This window comes from Vombatus ursinus, unplaced genomic scaffold, assembly GCF_900497805.2.
Source record: "Vombatus ursinus unplaced genomic scaffold, bare-nosed wombat genome assembly UNPS02010219.1, whole genome shotgun sequence".
Taxonomy (NCBI): Eukaryota; Metazoa; Chordata; class Mammalia; order Diprotodontia; family Vombatidae; genus Vombatus; species Vombatus ursinus.
Genome location: NW_020949997.1, coordinates 2,741,042 through 2,755,784, shown reverse-complemented (window position 1 = coordinate 2,755,784; position 14,743 = coordinate 2,741,042). Strand labels below are relative to the sequence as shown.

The window sequence follows — 14,743 nt, the reverse complement described above, 5'->3', positions numbered from 1 at the left end:
TATCTATCTATCTATCTATCTATCTATCTATCTATCTATCTATCTATATCTATATGTACATATAATTTTTTCCCCTCCAACTACCCTAATACTGACAAAGGTCTCATGAGTTACAAATATCATCTTTCCATGCAGGAATGTAAACAGTTCAACCTTAATAAGTCTCTTACGATTTTCTCTTTCCTGTTTACCTCTTCATATTCCACTTGAGTCTTGTATTTGAAAATCAAATTTTCTATTCAACGCTGGTCTTTTCATCAAGAATGCTTGAAAGTCCTCTATTTCACTGAATAACCATTTTTTCCCCCGCAGGATTATGCTCAGTTTTGCTGGGTAGGTGATTCTTGGTTGTAATCCTATCTCCTTTGCCCTCTGGAATATTATATTCCATGCCCTGCGATCCCTTAATGTAGAAGCAGCTAAATCTTGCGTTATCCTGATTGTGTTTCCACAATACTTGAATTGTTTCTTTCTGGCTGCTTGTAATATTTTCTCCTTGACCTGGGAACTCTGGAATTTGGCTACTATATTCCTAGGAGTTTTCCTTTGGGGATCTCTTTCAGGCGGTGATTGGTGGATTCTTTCAATTTCTATTTTGCCCTCTGGTTCTAAAATATCAGGACAGTTTTCCTTGATAATTTCTTGAAAGATGATGTCTAGGCTCTTTTTTTTGATCATGGCTTTCAGATAGTCCAATAGTTTTTAACTTCTCTCTCCTGGATCTACTTTCCAGGTCAGTTGTTTTTCCAATGAGATATTTCACATTGTTTTCTAATTTTTCATTCTTTTGGATTTGTTTTACAGTGTCTTGATTTCTCATAAAGTCACTAGCTTCCAATTGCTCTATTCTAATTTTTAAAGAAGTATTTTCTTCAGTAATCTTTTGGACTTCCTTTTCCATTTGTCCAATTTGCTTTTTAGGGCATTCTTCTCCTCATTGGCTTTTTGGACCTCTTTTGCCATTTGGGTTAAGTTATTTTTTAAGGTGTTATTTTCTTCAGTATGTTTTTGGGTCTCCTTTAGCAAGCTGTTGACTTGTTTTTCATGATTTTCTTGCATCACTCTCAGTTTTTCCTCTCCTTCTCTTACTTGCTTCTCAAAATCCCTTTTGAGCTCTTCCAGGGCCTAGGACTGATTCATATTTTTCTTGGAGGCTTTAGATGTAGGAGCTTTGGCTTTGTTTTCTTCTTCTGGTTGTATGTTTTGATCTTCTTTGTCACCAAAGTAAGATAATATAGTCTGACTCTTTTTGAGCTGCTTACTCATGATCCCGGCCATTTACTTGAGTTTTAAACTCTTTGTTAAGGTAAAAGTCTGCTTCCAATGTGACGATGGACTGTCCCAAGTTTCAGAGGTTTGTACAGCTGTTTTCAGAGGTAAGTCTAGGGACCTGTAAATTTTCAGTTCTTCCAAGGTGGTATTATAAGGGGCGAGGTGTTTTCTCTCCACCACCACAACAAGCTCTACCACACCAGTGTTCCTCCTTGCCCCAGGACTGCCCCTCAGAGCTGTGACCCAGATCCAAGCACTGGTAAAGCAAGAGATTCCTGCCTCATCACTGGCAAAGAGATCCCTGCAATCTCCCTCTGATGAGCCACTCGATTCCCCCTCAGTCTGTGGTCTGGAAGCTCAGGAAAAAGCTGCGGCCCCAGGCCAAGCTCGAGACTTGCGGCTGAGACCTAGCTCCTCTCTCACCGCAGTCACAGACTTTTCCCGCTGATCTTCTAAGTTGTCTTTGGCATTCCTGGGTTGAGAAGTCTGGAAACTGCCACAGCTGCCCACGATTCAGTCCTCTGAGGCCTTCTCCAGGGTCGCTGCAGCCTGTGCACCCACACCAAACGGTGCTCCTCTCCCCACCTGGTGTGATATACCTTTCCAATCAACCATCCAGGCTGTCTTTGGCTGGAAATTCTTTTCAGTCTGTCTTTTTGTGGGTTCAACTGCTTTAGAATTTGTTTAGAGCCATTTTTTTTAGGTATGTGGAGGGCTTTGGGAGAGATCTCAAGATAGTCACTGCTTTCCCTCTGCCATCTTGGATCCGCCCCCACCTTTTAGCATGTTGACAGCTACACCTAACCACCTTTCCTTTTTCTCAAAAATTTTATAGCCACATAATTTCTCATTTCTCTTTTTCAGAAAACCTCTTATTTATTTTTCCAATTTTTCCCCTTTTCAGTTCACTTTTTTTTCAACTTTCTAATTTGTGGTACTTTTTCTTTTTTGCCTTTTCTTCTCCTTTTCCTTATTGAATTCATTTCTCTAGGTCCTAACTCCACATTTCTTTTGTGCCCACAAATCGAATCCTGCAGATTGAGCCCTTATCCTCATTCAGCTCATGGTTTTCTTTATTCTATCCTCAAATTCTCTCATATTTCTTTTCTTCCAAATTCAATCACCTGTCTCTTCTCTTTCTCCTCTATACTTTTCACTGAGAAGCCAAAAGTAGAGTCTGGAGCTAGGGATTTTCTATCAATTTTTTTCTCAATTCCTCCCAAATGTCTCATTCTAAATTAAATAGATAGTCTTCCATCCCGCTCCTCTCCCTGACCTTTAACCTTCTCTAGAAGCTAGAAACAGAGTCTTTGTTAATCTATGTGGTTATTTTTAAGCATTACATATGAATAACATTACCTTCATGTTAACAAAGCACTTTCATAGATGGAAATTACAATTTGGAACTTTTTCATTTTTTTTCTTTTTTTGCAACAATGCAGAGGAATGTTTTCATTGTAGTTGTTTAGGAGGCAGGCATTTCCAAACATTTCAAAGTCATTGTGGCATGTTGCTTGTGACCATGAGCAAATTGTTTCATTTTTCAGAGCCTCAGTTTCTTCTTTGGAAATTGAGAGTTCTAATAGTTGTATCACCTCCCTCTCTAAACCCTTAACTATTATACAAATGGGAGGTAATATTATTTGGTACTCTCTCTCTCTCTCTCTCTCTCTCTATATATGTATATATATATATACATATATATACACACATTTTTGCATAGCTTTTACTGCCCCTCCTTTTTCTTCTCTTCTTATTTGCCTCCTCTGTATTTTTTCTTCTGCTCCCTCATATTGCCTGGAAACAGGGCTAAAGATAAGACAGTGTGGGAATCTGGGCAGGATTCACTGGCAGCCAATCAAGAGGCTTTTGTCTGAAAAAGTCCCTTCAAGGTAGCAGAAACAAAGAGGGAAAAGAAGCCAAAGCTGCTGTAGTCGGTCACCAGGACACAGATACCCACAGACATGCACAGGTTTATTCTGTAGACCTATCTGTACAATTCAGTATGTATCCATATTCCATATGTATATTGAAAAGGGCAGCTCTCCAGCAGTCTAACTAGTTTGCATAATTGCAGGTATATTTTTGTACAGTATAGTAGATATGTCCCTGAAAAGATGTCTACAAATTTATGAATATTTTATATGCAGTGGTAAAGCTTGCTATTTAAAGAAATTATGGTAAATCCATTTATAAAGTAAATGGGAAAAAGTAGGATACAGTGAAAATTCTGAGGAACTTAAAGAGTCACAGGACCTGACTCTGAATCCCCACTCTGTCACTTGGCTCCTGTGTGACCTTGGGTCAGTCACTTAATTTCTCATGGACAAATCTCTTCTTCTGTAAAACGAAAGGGTTTGACTAGATGATTGCTGAGGTCATTTTCAGTTTTGGATCTAAGATCTAAAGAATTATTTTAAGGCAAATGATTGTCTTTCCCCCATTTGTATTTTGAAGTATTGTATATTAAAGTGGTGACACTTCTGTATGTTAAAGCTACATGAGGGATAATCAGACCTTTTAGTAGGCATGTTACTCAGCAAGTTACTACTTTTAGAAATAATATAACAGAAGGTAGGACCTGATTCAACTTGAGTTCAAATCCTGCTTCAGACTTTCCAAAGCTGTATGACTCTGGGCAGGTCACTTAACCTTTCTAGGCTTCAGTTTTCTCATCTGTAAAAAGGTAATAATAACAAAACCTACCTTTACTTCATGGGGTTGTTCTAAGGATCACATGTTAACATATATAAAACATTTTGAAAGCATCAAAAAGCTCTATGTAAGTGCTTATTATTATCACAAATGATTACCCCTTCCCATTTGTATTTTGCAATTTTAAATACTAAAATGGGAGCACTCCTGTATTTTAAACTCACATAAGGAATAATCCTACCTTTTAGTAGGTATGTCACACAACAAGTTGCCAGTTTTATATATAGCATTATAGAATAGAGAGTGTAAGAAACCCCAGAGATCATCTAGTCCACCTTGCATGTTTTATAGATGAGGAAACTAAAGTCAAGAAGGTCAGGTGACATACCTAAGGTCAGAAATAGATGCAAAATCCTAATTCAAACTCAGATCTTCTGACTTTAGAAAGTGCCCTTTCTACTGGACCCCATGGATTTTTGTGTTCAACTATTTATTCAACTATTGTAAAGATACAGAGGTGGGAACTGGAGTGTCATGGGTGAGGAACAGAAATAAGTCCAGTTTGATTGGATTGGAGTATAGGAGCCAGAGTTATACCCAGTGAAGCTGGAAAGATAGGTTAGATTCAGGCTGTGAAGGGCTTTGAAAACTAAACAAAGCAATTTATATTTTACATAGGGGCAATAGGAAGCTACTGGAATGAGTTGAGCAGGGAAATGATGTGCTCAAATCTGTGGTTAAGGAAAATTACTTTGGCAGCAATGTGTAGGATGGACTGGAGTAGTGAGAGCCTTGAGGCAGGAAGATCAATTGGAAAGCTCCTGCCATAATCAGTAACTTTCCTATTCATTTCTTGACTCTTTCTTGGACCCACGTCAGTTCAGAAACAGCTATTTCTCTGTTCTGTGTTTCTTCCACCTCTGACTATGATTAGTATCTTGTGTGTATGTGTGTGTGTGTGTGTGTGTGTGTGTGTGTGTATGTGTGTAAAAATGCCATCAAGACAATTCTATCTGAAAAAAAAAAACATTCACTCCCGCCATTTTCCTGATCCCCTAAAGTATTGTATGATTAAAGATACTAGGCCATTAGGATATTTTAGTCATTATCTCAATGACCTTTTTATAATTCTTACACTAGTTTTACCTTTTCCATCTCCTTATGTTCATAACATGAGTAACATTGTGAGTAGGAAAGTGGTCCATGGGATCATGAAGAGTCAGACATGACCAAACAGTAACAACAAGAAGAACATAGCTAGGAGAGTAGTCAAGCTTCAGGTGGCTGTTGAGATGAGGAAGGTAAAGAATCATGGAGTTACAGAAACTAAATGTGGGAAGGAACCTTAGATGGTACCTTGTCCTCCCTTTAATATAGAGCAACAATTCCCTTTACAATATGCTTGGTAAATGGTCTCTTTAAATGCATCTAGTGATGGGAAATTCACTTCTTTGTTAGGTAACCCTCTTTATTTTTGGGCTCCCTATACTGACAAGGAATGATCTAGGGGGGTAAAGTCTGCCTGCAGTAAAATAGGCAAAATTAGGACATGGAAAAACTTGGGAAAAATTGAGAAACAAAGCATCCTAACCAGATCCTTTTGGAACATAATATAATATATAACATACATTATATTATTCCAATATAATATAATCCCAATACCTAAAACAGAGGAGGATAAAGCACAGGAGAACTATAGAGCAATATGAATAATGAATATCAATTAAAAATTTTAAATAAATCCTGTTAAACAGACTATAGTAATTCATCCAATAAATTATTAATTGTGGTCAAGTTTGATTTATACAGGGATTCCAGGTGTAGGAAAACAGGCAAAATAATCATGTTAAGAACAATAATCCAGATCCACATGATTATATTATATATTCAGAAAAAAGCTTTTAACAAAGTGTAATACTTTTCTATGCTAAAAACTCTACAAAGTATAGGTATAGAGGGATTTTTTAATATCATAAAATTATCTAAAGTCATAAGTAAAAATCATATGCCAACGGTTAAACTAGAAGATTTCCCAGTTAATGCAGAGATAAAGAAAGGATGACTTCTTTTCTTGCTATAATTTGATATTGTTCTAGAAATGCTAGTTATTCATCTATACATATGTACATATATATATGTATATATATGACAAAAAAGAAATTTAAGGGGCCAAGATAGGCAAAGAGGAGATAAAACTATCCCTATTTGCTGATGACCTGATATTTACTTTAAAATATCCTAGAGAGTTGGCAAAGATGCTAATTAAGACAGTAACTCCAGTAAAATTGCAGGCCACAAAATCAACAACAATTTTCTGTAATAATAACATAATCCAAGAGACAATAATAGAGAAATCCATTCAAAATAAAATATATGGGATTCAGTCTACCAAAGGACACAAAATACTTATATAGATTTAATTACAAAGTGATCTTTAAAGAAATAAAAAAACAACTTATATAGCTGAAGGAATTGTCAGTGTTCATGACTGGGCCATGCCAATATGATAAAAATGACAATGCTTTTAAAGTTAATTTATATTTAATAATTTAATAATATAATTTAATGCTATACCAATGAAACTATCAAAGAGATATGTTACAGAACTCAATAAGAATTTTTATTTGGAGGGACAAGTTGTAGAATATCAAGGGAAACAATGAAAAAAAAAAAAGGTAAGAATGAAAGGAGAATAATACTTTTAATCCTCATACTATATCCTTAAAGTAGCATTCATCAAAATCATTTGGTTCTGGTTAAAAGTAGTAGATTGATGAAACCAACTTGAAAAGGGAGAATCAGAAATAATGGAGTATTGTTCTTTGTCTTATCTCTCTAACTCTGTTTCTACAGTTCTTAGTACATTGTAGTTATTTAGTAAAACTCCTATAACCTAATAAACTAAAACTCACATGCACTGTAATATGATATTAAGTTATTATCTTAGATATTTTTCTCTTCATATTTATTGGGATACCATAGTATAGGAAATATGGTCCCTGACTCACTCCAAAATGGTTTACATTTAAAATTGGATAAGACTGATAAGAACATGATCATATGCTTGAATATACAGTTACCCTTCATTCTATTATAGTCATTTGCCAGGTGTTATGAAAGCAGGTTAATTTTTGAAGTTCTTAAACTAGCTTCTTTTCACATCTTCTGAGCTTATGCTCTGACTCAAATAGCATGAACTGAGGAAAAAAAAGAATGTTAATTGTATTCTTTCTGATATCAACCTCATCTTTACGAAGCTATAGGCATCTGCATTTGAAGAATTGTAGGATAAGGTGGAATGCTGTCCTATTTGTTTCTTGAAAATGAGGGCCTGGAATGATCCCACAACCATTTCATTGTTGCCTTGGTTGTATCTGAATCTGTACTTTGATAATTTAATGGATCTGTGTTCTCATCAATGTGTATTCTTGTTCCACCAGCCTGTCCTCACCTCATCCTCTGTGCTGACTCTTGTACGTGTACTTCTATAAATGTATCATAGAAGTCTCTTCAACGTTTTGGAGACTTTCATCTAGGTCTAATGTTTTTGGGTACCAGTGCAGCATTTGTGCTGTCCATCTGTTATTCTTTGTCCTTGTCATAAAATCAGGCTACCTTGTTTTCTGTTCTATTCCTGTACCTTAATCATTTGCTAACTTAAAGTGCAGGTCTAACATGTCAATCCTCCCCAGCTCTACCTCCCTTCCCCCCTCCTTTCAAAAAACTCTCCATCATCTCAAGGATTAAATAATTAAGTATAAAATCCTCTGTTTGGTGTTCAAAGCCCTTTAAAACCAGACCCCTTCCCAACTTTTCAGTCTTCTTATACCTTCCTGACCCCCATATATTCTTTGATGCAGTGGTACTGGCGTCTTTCCTGTTCCTGGAATAATATACTTCCACCACTTCACTAACCATTTTCACTGGCTGTTTCCCAGGCCTAGAACTCTCTCCTCATCTCTGACTCCTAGGTCTCCTGGCTTCTTTTAAGTCTCCGTTAGTTTTATCTTCTATAGAAAGCCTTTCTTGATCCCTTTTGATATTAATGCCTTTCCTCCATGATTATCTCCTATTTCATCTCATGTATCTTGTTTGCACATAGTTGTTTGCATGTTGTCTCTTCCATTAGACTTACAGTCTTGAGGGCAGGGATTGTTTTTTACATTTTTGTATCTCCAGCACTTAATCACAGTGCTTGGCACTAGTACAGGCTTAATAAATGTTTATTGACTGAATTTCCTAATTCTTTCCCCCCTTTTTTAAAAAAAATGAATTTTATTTCTATCTTTTGTTTTTATATCACCAAAATTTTCCCCAGTAAACTCTTTCCCCTTTCCAGAGAGGAATTTCATATAAAAATATTATTTTATTTTATTTTATTATTTTATTTTATTTTATTTTTGCGGGGCAATTGAGGTTAAGTGACTTGCTCACTTTGGGTCACACAGCTAATAAGTATCAAGTATCTGGTTGGAGACCGGATTTGAACTCAGGTCCTCCAGACTCCAGGCTTGGTGCTCTGTCCACTGCCCCTAAAAATAATATTTTTAAGAAACAAAAAGTGAAAAAGAGGAACAAAACGTTAGCAAAACCATTCAGTACATTGAAAAAGCCTGAAAATGTATCCATTGTAGTACACCGGTGGATCAAAAGAAGTAGGGTTGGAGTATCTTCTCATCAGTTCTTTCAAGCTATGTGTGTGCTTTGTATTTGGCAACATTACTTGTGGTTGTTTTTGTGGTTTCTGTTTACATACTTTTAGGCATTTTCTCTGTTCTTTTCTGTGCTCTGCATCATTTCATGTAGACCTTTCCATGCTTCTTATCATTCATCATATTCATTTCTTCCAGTACAGTAATATTCCATCATATTAATGTATCAGAGTTGTTTAGCCATTCTCAAAGCAATGAGTAACTACTTTGTTGATAGTTTTTTGGTGCTACTCTAAGTATTTTGGTGTATATGGAAATTTACTTCTTATTAAATGCTTCCTTGAGGGATATGACTAGTAGTCTAGTCTCTGGGTAAAAGGGTATGGACATTTTAAGCATTTTATTTCCATAATTCAGATTTTTTTTTTCTTTTGGGAGGCAAAGTGAAGTGACTTGCCCAGAGTCACACAGCTAGTAAGTGTCTAAGGTCGAATTTGAACTCAGGTTCTCCTGGCTCCAGGGCCAGTGCTCTATCTACTGTTCCATCTAGCTTCCCCTCAGATTGTTTTCCAAAATGCTTTAACTGATTGACAGATCCACTAGCAACACAACAGTGTGCTTATCTTTCTACCACCTGTCTAGCATGGACTACTCTCCTCTTTTGTTATCTTTATTAGTTTGTTATGTGTGCAGTGAAACTTCGAGGTTGTTTGGATTTGCATTTCTCTTATCATTAATGATTTAGACCATTCTTTCATAGGGTTGTTGATAGTTTGAAATTTTTATTTTGAGAATTGTTTGTTTATACCTTTTGACTACTCATTCACTTGGGAATGGCTTTTGGTTTTCTATAATACATACATGCATACGTATATATGTATGAATATATTCACATACATATGTATAACATATAAATATATATTTATTATACACACACATATATGTCACATGTATACAGGTATGTGTGTGTGTATGTGTAAGGGCAGCAGGGTGGCACAGTGGATAGAGCACCAGGCCTGAAGACAGGAACATCTGAGTTCAGATTCAGCCTGGGATACTTGTTAGCTGTATGTCCTCGGGCAAGTCACTTAACCCTCTTTGCCTCAGTTTCTTTATCTGTAAAATGCTCTGGAGAAGGAAAGAGCAACCCACTCCAGTATCTTTGCCAAGAAAACCCCAAATGGGGTCATGAAGAATCAGACATGACTGAAATGACAACTATCTATCTATCTGTCTGTCTGTCTATCTATCTATCTATCTATCTATCTATCTATCTATCTATCTATCTATCTGTCTATCTATCCACACACACATACAGTGTCTTGAGGGCATATTTTTGTGCCTTTAGAGTTAGAACTGAAGAATTGGGCTCACTGACATTTTAAAATATGTCTGTCAATATGTGTTTATGGACTTCCACTTAAAATTTTGCATTTTTTCTTTCTTTTTTTTCTAGGCAAACATCATGTCAATGGAAATAGGACTGTTGAACCTTTCCCAGAGGGAACACAGATGGCTCTGTTTGGTAAGATATCAAATTTGAAAGGAAACCCAAATTGTGTGGAAAGAACGAGGGCCAAAATTTTTAGTTTTAGCAAGAGCCCTCAGGGTTTTAATATTTGGATTGCTCTAGATAAATTATTCTAGCCAACTGAAAACTGTTCTAAGCTTTTAATAAATTCTATGGTTAGGCTTTAGTAATGGGTTTGGGTATTTTTTCTCATTTGAATAAATCAGTCACTAAATTTCTTATTTACTTTTCATGTATCTGTACTATAAAATAACCTTGTGACTTGGTGTGTGTGTTTTTGTTTACTAAAAAGGAAAATAATGATTTTTACGTTGATATCATATGGCCCTGCTGTTTTCGTTGAACATTGAAATAGTTTGAATCACCATTCCTATAGTCATCCCCATAGATACAACTCCTTTGGTCTTGAGTTCATTGATTTGTACAATTGTTTATGCAAATTTAAGTACTTACTCTGTGCCAAATACTGTGCTATATTCTAAGGTTATAGAGTCAAAGACAAAGTTACTTATGCACCTGCTGGGAATATTCCTTCACCATTGGCTTCTCCGTCTGCATGTCCTTGCTTTCAAATAACTTTCATTTTATTGGGGGACACAACATGTACATAAATAATATATACACATTAGGCATCTAGGTAGTATGGTGAATGGAGTGCTGGGCCTGGAGTGAGGAAAACTCATCTCCCTGAGTTTGTTTGTTTGTTTGTTTATTTGTTTGTTTGTTTGTTTGTTTCTCTCTCTCTCTCTCTTTCCCTCTCTTTCTCTCTTTTTCTCTTTCTTTCTTCCTTCCTTCTTTCCTTCTTTTCTTTCTTTCTTTCTTTCTTTGTTTCTTTCTTTCTCTCTTTCTTTCCTTCTCTATCTTTCTTTCTCCCTTTCTCTCTTTCTCTCTTTCTCTCTTTCTCTCTTTCTCTCTTTCTTACTCTCTCTTTCTTTCTCTCTCTCTTTCTTTCTCTCTCTCTTTCTCTCTCTCTCTTTCTTTCTCTCTCTCTTTCTTTCTTTCTTTTTCTCACATTAGTCATGTTGTAAGGAAGAATTAGAAGCAATAGGAGGAACCACCAGAAAGAGGAAACAAAACAAAACAGAAGGAAAAAAAATAGCAAATAGTATGCTTCAATCTGCATTTAAGCTCTATAGTTCATTCTTTGGATGTGGATAGCAATTTACATCATGGGACTTTAGATGCTTGCATTGCTGAGAAGGGCTAAGTCTATCAATACTAGTCATCGCACAACGTGGCTGTTACTGTGTACAACGTTCTCCTGGTTCTGCTTGCTTAACTCAGCAGCAGTCCATACAAGTCTTTCCAGGTTGTTCTGAAATCTGCCTGCTCTTCATTTCTTATGGCACAATAGTATTCCATTACATTCATATACCACAACTTGTTCAGCCATTCCCCAATTGATGGGCATCCTCTCAATTTCCAATTCTTTGCCACCGCAAAAAGAGCTGCTATGAATATTTTTGTACATGTGGGTTCTTTTCCCATTTGTATGATCTATTTGGGATATAGCCTTAGAAGTGGTATTGCTGGGTCAAAGGGTATGCACATTTTTATAGCCCTTTGGGCATAGTTTGAAATTGCTCTTCAAAATGGTTGGATCATTTCACAACCCCACCAACAATGCATTAGTGTTCCAATTTTCCCACATCTTCTCCAGTATTTATCATTTTCCTGTTTTGTCATGTTGGCCAGTCTCATAGGTGTGATGTGGTACCTCAGAGTTGTTTTGATTTGCATTTCTCTAATTAATAGTGATTTAGAGCATTTTTTCATATGACTATAGATGGCTTTAATTTCTTCATCTGAGAACTACCTGTTCATATCCTTTGACCATTTATCAATTGGGGAATGACATGTATTCTTATAAATTTGACCTAATTCTCTATGCATTTTAGAAATGAGGCCCTTATCAGAGAGACTGGTTGTAAAAATTCTTTTCCAATTTTCTACTTCCTTCCTAATCTTCCTTGCATTGGCTTTGTTTGTGCAAAAAAACTTTTCAATTTAATGTAATCAAAATTATCCATTTTGCATTTTGTAATGCCCTCTATCTCTTGTTCAGTCATGAATTCTTCTGTTCTCCATAAATCTGACAGGTAAACTATTCCTTGCTCTCCCAGTTTGCTTGTAGTTTCAGCCTTTATATCTAAATCCTGAATCCATTTTGACTTTATTTTGGTATATGGTGTGAGATATTGGTCTATGCCTAGTTTCTGCCATACTCTTTTCTAGTTTTCCCAGAAGTTTTTGTCAAATAGTGACTTCTTATCCCAGAAGCTGAGGTCTTTGGAAGACTTTGAAGAAAATTCTTTGGAGAAAGACACAGATAGTAATCATAACTGTGAATGTGAATGGGATAAACTCTCTCATCAAACAGAAGTGGAGAGCAGAATGGATTAAAAACCATAATCCTACAATATGTTGTTTACAGGAAACACATTTGAGACAGAGGGACACACAGGGTAAAAGTAAAAGACTGGAGTAGAATATATTATGCTTCAGCTGTAATAAAAAAGCAGGGGTAGTAATCCTGATCTCAAGCGAAGCAAAAGGAAAAATAGATCTTATCAAAAGAGATAGGGAAGGAAACTACATCCTGCTAAAAGGCACCATAGACAATGAAGTAATATCATTACTAAACATATATGCACCAAATGGTATAGCATCCAGATTCTTAGAGGAGAAATTCAGGGAGTTACAGGAAGAAATAGACAGCAAAACTATACTAGTGGGGGACTTCAGCCTTCCCCTCTCTGAACTAGATAAATCTAATCACAAAATAAACAAGAAAGACATTAAGGAAATGAATAGAATATTAGAAAAGTTAGATATGGTAGATCTCTGGAGAAAACTGAATGGGGATGGAAAAGAATATACATTTTTCTTGGTGGTACATGGCACCTACTCAAAAATTGACCATGTACTAGGGCATAAAAATCTCACAGTCCAATGTAGAAAGGCAGAAATATTAAATACATCCTTTTCAGATCACAATGTAATAAAAATTATATATAATAAAGGCCATGGAAAGATAGACTAAAAAATAATTGGAAACTAAATAATCTAATCCCAAAATATGCATGAGTCAAACAGCAAATCATAGAAACAATCAATAACTTCATTCAAGAGAATGACAATAATGAGATAGCATACCAAAACTTATGGGATGTAGCGAAAGTTTTATATCTCTAAATGCTTACATGAATAAAATAGAGAAAAAAGAGATCAATGAATTGGGCATGCAACTAAAAAAAACTAGAAAAAGAACAAATTAAAAATCCTCAATTAGACACTAAATTAGAAATACTGAAAACCAAAGGAGAGATTAATAAAATTGAAATTAAGAAAACTGTTGAACTAATAAATAATGTCAAGAGCTGGTTTTATGAAAAAAAACCAATAAAATAGATAAACTTTTGGTCAATTTAATTAAAAAAAAAGAAGAAAACCAAATTACCAGTATCAAAAATGAAAAGGGTGAATCCACCACCAAGGAAGAGGAAATTAAAACAATAATTAGGAACTATTTTGCCCAACTGTATGCCAATAAATTTGACAATCTTAGTGAAACGAATGAATATTTACAAAAATATAAATTGCCCAGATTAACAGAAGAGGAAGTAAAATACTTAAATAACCCCATCTCAGAAAAAGAAATTGAATAAGCCTTTTATAAATTCCCTAGGAAAGAATCTCCAGGGCCAGATGGATTTAAAAGCAAATTCTATCAAACATTTAAAGAACAATTAATTCCAATACTATATAGACTGTTTGGGAAAATAGGCGAAGAAGGAGTCTTAACAAATTCTTTCTATGATACAAATATGGTGCTGATACCTAAACTGGGGAGAGTCGGAACAGAGAAAGAAAATTATAGACCAATTTCCCTAATGAATATAGATGGAAAAATTTTAAACAAAATATTAGTAAATAGTTTACAGCAACTTTTCACAAGAATATTACACTATGACCAGGTAGGATTTATACCAGGAATGTAGGGCTGGTTCAATATTAGGAAAACTATCAGCATAATTGATCAGCTCAAGAACAAAATTAACAAACCACATGATCATCTAATAGATGCAGAAAAAGCTTTTGACAAAATACAACACCCATTCCTATTAAAAACACTAGAGAGCATAGGAATAAATGAGTCTTCCTTAAAATAATAAACAGCATCTACCTAAAACCTTCAGCAAGCATCATATGTAATGCGGACAAGTGAGAAGCATTTCCAGTAAGATCAGAAGTGAAACAAGGATGTCCCTGAGTTTCAATCCAGCCTTAGACACAAACTAGCAGTGTGACCCTGGGCAAGTCACTTAACCTCTGTTTGCTTCAGTTTCCTCACCTGTCAAATGGGGATAATAATAGCACCTATCTGGAGGATTGTTGTAAGGATCAAAATGAGATCAAAACAGAATATTTGTCAAAGGCACTTAGCACAGTCTGGCACATGATAGATGATACAAATGCTCATTCCTTTTCTGTTCCCAGTCCATATTCTACATGGCTACCAAAGTGATGTTCCTTTTGATCAGGTATAACTATACCACTCCTCTGCTAAGAAAGCTTCAGTAAATCTCTGTTGCCTCTAAGATTAAACACTTCTCTGTTTGGTATTTAAATC

At 35.6% G+C, this 14,743-nt stretch overlaps 1 protein-coding gene across 1 annotated transcript in view; it reads left to right on the top strand.

Moving 5' to 3' along the window:
* Positions 1-14,743, top strand: part of MSRA (methionine sulfoxide reductase A) — a 544,359-nt gene that overhangs the window by 215,123 nt on the left and 314,493 nt on the right. Inside the window, exon 2 of the mRNA XM_027853894.1 lies at positions 10,036-10,104. Within this exon, the coding sequence (XP_027709695.1) occupies positions 10,036-10,104 (69 nt within the window). The remainder of the gene's footprint in view (positions 1-10,035; positions 10,105-14,743) is intronic.